This window comes from Mus caroli, chromosome 1 (assembly GCF_900094665.2).
Source record: "Mus caroli chromosome 1, CAROLI_EIJ_v1.1, whole genome shotgun sequence".
Lineage (NCBI taxonomy): Eukaryota > Metazoa > Chordata > Mammalia > Rodentia > Muridae > Mus > Mus caroli.
Window position 1 is genome coordinate 22,010,509 of NC_034570.1, and position 6,842 is coordinate 22,017,350.

The 6,842-nt window shown below is 41.1% G+C and overlaps 1 protein-coding gene and 1 long non-coding RNA gene across 2 annotated transcripts in view; one reads left to right on the forward strand and one right to left on the reverse strand.

Annotated features, from left to right (window-relative positions):
- Window positions 1–1,927, reverse strand: part of LOC110304988 — a 7,850-nt gene extending 5,923 nt beyond the window's left edge. Inside the window, exon 1 of the mRNA XM_021176722.1 lies at window positions 1,716–1,927. Coding sequence (XP_021032381.1) covers window positions 1,716–1,901 — 186 coding nt within the window. The 5' untranslated portion in view covers window positions 1,902–1,927. The remainder of the gene's footprint in view (window positions 1–1,715) is intronic.
- The window catches only part of LOC110304996, a 75,683-nt gene that overhangs the window by 46,688 nt on the left and 22,153 nt on the right, over window positions 1–6,842 (forward strand). The window lies entirely within an intron of this gene.

Consider the following 6,842-nt stretch of genomic DNA (forward strand, 5'->3'; position numbering starts at 1 on the left):
TGAGGGGTCCAGTTAGTTGGTAGTGCTGTTCTTCCTATGGGGTTGCAACCCCTTCAGCACCATCTTCCATTGGGTTCCCTAGTCTCAGTCCAATGTTTATCTGTGAGCATCTGCATCTGTCTTAGGTGCTGGCCAAACCTCTAAGAGGACAACCATACCAGGCTCGTGTCTGCAAGCACTTCTTGGCATTAGGAATAGTGTAAAAGTGTAAATATTTGGAGTCTGCAAATGGGATAGATCCCAAGGTGAGGTGATTTCTGGATGACCCTCAGTCTATGCCTGTTTTATTTATTTATTTTTTTGACCCTATGTTTCATTTAGACTGGAAAGAGTTGTCCCCCTGCTAGACAAGCTTCCTGCTCTGTGTGCTCATGGATGACATGAAATCCACATGTCCCAGAGAGCTCTCTCTTCTGTCCTTCACTCATTCATACTGTGCAAAAACACATTTACTTTTTGTCTCATTGGTATAAACAGCAGAAGGAGCTGTCTATGTCACACTTACCATGGATGTTCTCAGTCAGTGTTCCTCAGACAGCATCCCTCAGACAGGATCCTACCCAAACCTGAGATCTGTAGCTGCCTGGGGACTGTCAGATGATATCTGTTTCAGCAGACCATAGAAGACCCAAGCCCTGATTTGAAGGCCGTGGTCTCAACATCTGCTTCACATTAGCTCAATACAAACAAAAGCAAGTGCCTGAGCTGAGGGCAGATGACCTTTCTCAGAGCTTGTCCTATGTCCCCACCAACTCCCACAGGAAGTCTGTCCATGGAGCCACAGTGGTCCTTAGTGTCCCCTATTCAACTTTGTACATATGGTCTGAGAACTTCAGGCAGACAGCTCAGGCTACTCTCCCCTCTGTCCTGCCTGCAGACTAATATGAGGCTACTTCTGGATATTTCTGCTCACATGTCTGTAGCTAGACTTTAGGTACTCTCTTTCACCCTTAACCACCACATTTCTGCTACCTTTTCCATTCCCTAACACTAGATGGGAAAGGAAAAAGAATGGAGGGTAGAAGAGGATATGTTTTGTTTTGCTATTTCCTACTAGTTGTGGGGGCAGGGCTGGTTCCTTTGGGGAATGTTTAATCTTGATCTTCAGGATATCAATTTCTCCTCCTCCTCCTCCTCCTCCCCCTCCTCCTCCTCCATCTCATCCTTCTCCTTCTCCTCCTTCTCCTTGTCCTTCTCCTCCTCCTCCTCCTTCTTCTTTCTTCTTCTTTCTTCTTCTTCTTCTTCTTCTTCTTCTTCTTCTTCTTCTTCTTCTTCTTCTTCTTCTTCTTCTTCTTCTTCTTCTTCTTCCTCTTCCTCTTCTTTTTCCTCCACCTCTTATTCCTTCTCCTCACAACTCTACTTAACTACAAACACCAGACACCAATAGCAGCAATCCAACAATCCACCACGCCTCTCTAGATCCTAGCATTTATATACCCTCTGAAAAGTCCCCAGAATTCCAAACATCACACAAACACAGACACTATCTGCTGCTGGAATAATCATATCTAGGCTAGAGCTTAAGGCAAATCATAGTCGGCAACTGTGGACAATCTGAAACAACCCCATATCCTACACCTGAGATTACAGAAAGGCACATTCTTATATTTCTGTATTTAAAAAAGATCCATATTTCACACCTGTCTTTCTAGGGAATGTGAGATTAAGGATCTTGGACTGTTGCTCCCTTGTATTTCAGTCAGGGCTTTTCTCACCTTTGGGGTGTTCTTTTCTCTCCCAGGTGGTGGTGATTCTGGGTACTCCTTCAGGAATGGTATTAGTAGGTAAAAGAGCCCCACTCCACACATAAAGGCAAAGCTTATGTCCACTACTATGGACATGGAGCAGGGGATCTTCCACAAGTCAATAATGCTATTCATCAGAAGGAAAAAATTCTCCATCTTCTGAATGACAGGGCAGATCTCAGTCCACTGAGTACTGGAGTAGAGCATCTGACTTTTCAGGAGNGCTCAGGCCACATCACACAGTTGAGGCCTCCTCATCACAAAGGGCTATAGGCAGAAGGCAGGGTTGCACAGGCCCTCCTCAGCNTCCACCCCAGGAGCCACACCCACTTCCTGGCTTTCCATACTCCCTCCTTTGAAANCTTGCTGCTGAATCAGTCAAAGATAGATCTCTGTTCATGTATTGTTTCTCTGCTTGATCCCCACAATTTTTCTGCCTTCTGTCTGCTTGAGTCCACTAGGAACTTAGTTTTTGATAAAGTGGGATTCTTTATGGAACTTGGGTTGTTTCTTATGGATTATTACTCTCATTATGGCTTCTGACTGCACATACATGTCTATTCATTCTGAGATCATAGCTTATCTTTTTTCCAGTAAATTATTTTTATTAATTGTTGTATTTATTTACATTTCAAATTTCTGCCTTCTCAGTCCCACCTCAATGAAACACCGACCACATACCCCCACTTTGCCACTAAGAGTCTGCTCTCCACCTTCACCCACTCCCACCACTCACCCCTGTAAGCATCTCCATTCTCTGGGGCATTAAGTCTCCTCAGGACCAAACACATATCGATCCACTGAGGCCAGAAAAGGCAGTGCTCTGCTATATATGTAGCAGGGGCAAGGGACTAAACTGTGTGTGATCTTTGGTTGATGGCTTAGTCCTTGAGAGCTCTGAGGGGTCCAGTTAGTTGGTAGTGCTGTTCTTCCTATGGGGTTGCAACCCCTTCAGCACCATCTTCCATTGGGTTCCCTAGTCTCAGTCCAATGGTTATCTGTGAGCATCTGCATCTGTCTTAGGTGCTGGCCAAACCTCTAAGACGACAACCATACCAGGCTCATGTCTGCAAGCACTTCTTGGCATTAGGAATAGTGTAAAAGTGTAAATATTTGGAGTCTGCAAATGGGATAGATACCAAGGTGAGGTGATTTCTGTATGGCCTTCAGTCTAAGCTTGTCTTTTTGTCTCTGTGTTTCTTTTAGACTGGAAAAATTCTGAGTTAAAATTTTTGAGATGTGTAGGTGGCCCATCCTGTCATCTCTTCAAGTTCTATCACACTGCTGTTAGGCATTTCAATTAATGTAATTTTTATTATGTCCTGTGAGCTTCTCACATCCCTGGTGTCTGGGATCTTCTAGTGGTTCTCCTATTCCACACACTACATGCTGAATATTTCTATTCATTCTCTTGGCCCTTTGGGCTTCTTTCCTATTTTCCCCCATACCTGATCCTGCCACCCATTTTTATAGTCCCTCTTCCCTCTCATACACACTTAGATCCCTCCCTCCCACTGCCGCCCCTGATTATTTCCCCCCTCCTTCTATGTAGGATTCAAGCATCGACAATTTGGTCTTCCTTCTTGTTAAGATTCCTATGGTCTGTTAGTTGGATCTTGCATATTCTGAGATTTTTGTCTCCTATGCCCTTATCAGTGTGGACATACCATGTTCCTTTCTATCTGGGTTACCTAACTCAGGATGATAATTTCTAGTTCCATCCACTTGCCTGCAAAATGTATGATGTCCTTGTTTTCAATAGCTTAGTAGTATTCCATTGGGTGTATCACATTTCCTGTATCCATTCTTCCACTGAGGAACATCTGGGTTGTTTCTAGCTTCTGGCTATTATAAATAAGACTGCTATGAACATAATGGATCACATGTCCCTATGATATGGGGGAGCATAATTTGGGTATATGCCCAGGAATGGTATAGCTGTGTCTTCCAGTAGAACTCTTTCAAAATTTCTGAGGAACCATCATATTGGTCTCCAAAGAGGTTGAACCAAGTTGTAACCCCACAAACAATGAAGGAATGTTCTTTTTTATCCACATCCTCACTAGCATTAGCTATTGCCTGAATTTTTGACCTTAGACATTCTGATTGGTGGATGTTGGAATCTGAGGTTTATTTTGATTTGCATGTCCCTGATAACTAAGGATGTTGAACATTTCTTTATAAGATTCTAGGCCATTCACGATTCCGCAGTTGAGAATTCTCTGTTTAGCTATGTACCACATTTGTAATTGGGTTATTTTGTTTTCTGAGGTCTAACTCCTTGAGTTATTTGCATATTTTGGATATTAGCCTTCTATCAGTTATAAGGTTGATAAAAGATCTTTTCCCAATCTGTAGGTTGCTGTTCTCTCCTATTAACAGTGTTCTTTGCCTCACAGAAGATTTTGGTTTCATGAAGTCACATTTGTTAATTGTTGGACATAGAGCTTGAGTTACTGGTATTCTGTTCAGGAATATTCCTTCTCTTCCAATGTTTTCAAAGCTATTTTACACTTTCTCTTCTCTTCTCTTCTCTATGATTCAATGTATCCGGTTTTAGGTGGTGGGCCTTGATCCACTTGGATTTGAGCTTTATAAAAGGAGTTAAAAATGGATCAATTTGCATTCTTCAACATGCAGACTGCCAGTTAGACCAGCACCATTTGTTGAAGATGCTTTATTTTTTCCACTGTATGGGTTTGGCTTCTTTGTCAAAAATCAAGTGACCAAAGGTATGTAGGTTTATTTCTGGGTCTTCAGTACTAGTCCACTGATAGATATGTCTGTCTCTGTACTAATACCTTGTGGATCTTATCACTACTGCTCTGTATTATAGCTTGAGGTCAAGGATGGCAATTGCTTCAGGAGTTCATTTATTGTTGAGAATTGCTTTCGATATCCTACATTTTTTGTTATTCTATATGAAGTTCAGCATTCTTTTTCTCTCTGTGTGAAGAACTGCATTGATATTTTGATGGGGATTGAATTGAATCTATTGATTGCTATGGTAAGATTACCCATTTTACTATGTCAATCCTAAATATTCATGAACATAGGAGATCTTTCAATCTTCTGGTGTCTTCCTCAGTTTCTTTCTTCAGGGACTTGAAGTTCTTGTCATACAAATCTTTCACTTGCTTGGCTAGAGTTACACCAAGATATTTTATATTATTTGTGACAATTGTGAGGGGTGTTCTTTCCGTAATTTCTTTCTCAGCCTGTTTATCCTTTGTGCACAGGATGACTACTGGTTTGTTTGTGTTAATTTTATATCCAGCCACTTTGCTGAAGTTGTTTATCAAGTGTAAGAGTTCTCTGGTAGAGTTTTGGGGGTCATTTATGTATACTACCATATCATCTGAAAACAATGATACCTTGACTTCTTCCTCTCTAGTATATATGATTTTGACCTTCTTTTGTTCTCTAATTTCTTGAGCTAGAATTTCAAGTACTATATTGAGTAAATAGGAAGAGAGTGTGCAGTCTAGTCTTGTCCCTGATTTTGGTGGTATTGCTTCAATTTTTTTCCATTTATTTAATGTTTACTGTTAGTTTGCTATATATTGCTTTAATTTTAATTGCCTTGAATTCCTGATCTCTCTAAGACTTTTAACATGTAGGGGTGTTGTATTTTGTCAAAGACTTTCTCAGTGTCTAATGAGATGATCATGTGAATTTTTTCTTTGAGTTTTTTCTTTTATATAGTGGATTATGTTGATGGATTTCCATTTATTGCACCATGTCTGCATTCCTGGGATGAAGCCTACTTGATCATGATGAATGATGGTTTTGATGCTTTCTTGGATTTTGTTTTTGAGAATTTTACTGAATATTTTTGCATTGATATTCATAAGTGAAAATTCATAAGTGAAATCCTTTCTTTGTTGGGTCTTTGTGTGGTTTAGGTATCAACATAAGAATGAGTCCGCAGAAGGAATTAGGTAGTGTCCCTTCTGTTTTTGTTTCGAGGAATAGTTTGAAGAGTATTGGTATTAGATCTTCTTCAACAATCTGTTATTATTCTGCACTAAAACCATCTGGCTCTGGGATTTTTTTTTTTTTTTGGTAAAATTTACTGACTGGTTCTATTTCCTCAGAGTTTTTGAGACTGTTTTGATAGTTTATCTGATCATTATGTAACTTTGGTATGTGTTATCTGTCTAGAAAATTGTCAATATCATCTAGATATTCCAGTTTCATTTAGTAAATACTTTTGTGGTAGAATCTGATAAGTTTTTGAATGTCCTCAGTTTCTGTTACTATGTCTCCCTTTTCATTTCTGATCTTATTAATTTGGATACTGTCTCTGGGCCCTTTAGTTAGCTTTGCTAAGAACTGATCTATAGTGTAGATTTACTCAAACAAGAAGCTCTACATCTATGTAACCTCTACATTTTCTGGGTCTGTCATTTAATAGCAGAACATTTTTGTGGCTCTGCATTCATTCTTCATTACAAAAATAACGAAGAAAAATCAATGACAAAAAGTTCTCACATACGGCCCGGGAGTGCTCCGCCTGAGCATCAGCAGAAGACATCCTGGTTCCAGGACACCGCTGAGGGCATTCTGCACAGGCCCCAGACATCCAGCCACCATCCCTGCCAGAGGAAAGGGGTCCGAGTGGAGAGGGAGCACTTTGCCTGGGCATCAGCAGCAGATATCCTGGTTCCGGGACACCACCTAGGGCATTCTGCACAGGCCCCAGACATCCGGCCACCTTCCCTGCCAGAGGAAAGGGGTCCGAACGGAGAGGGAGCACATTGCCTGAGCATCTGCAGCAGACATCTTGGTTCCAGGACCCCACTGAGTGTATTCTGCACAGCCCCAGCGATTACCAGATGGCGAAAGGCAAACGCAAGAATCCTACTAACAGAAATCAAGACCACTCACCATCATCAAAACGCAGCACTGCCACCCCACCTAGTCCTGGGCACCCCAACATAACCGAAAAGCTAGACCTGGATTTGAAAGCATAAATCATGATGATGCTAGAGGACTTCAAGAAGAACTTTAATAACTCACTTAAAGAAATACAGGAGAACACTGCTAAAGAGTTACAAGTCCTTAAAGAAAAACAGGAAAACACAACCAAACAGG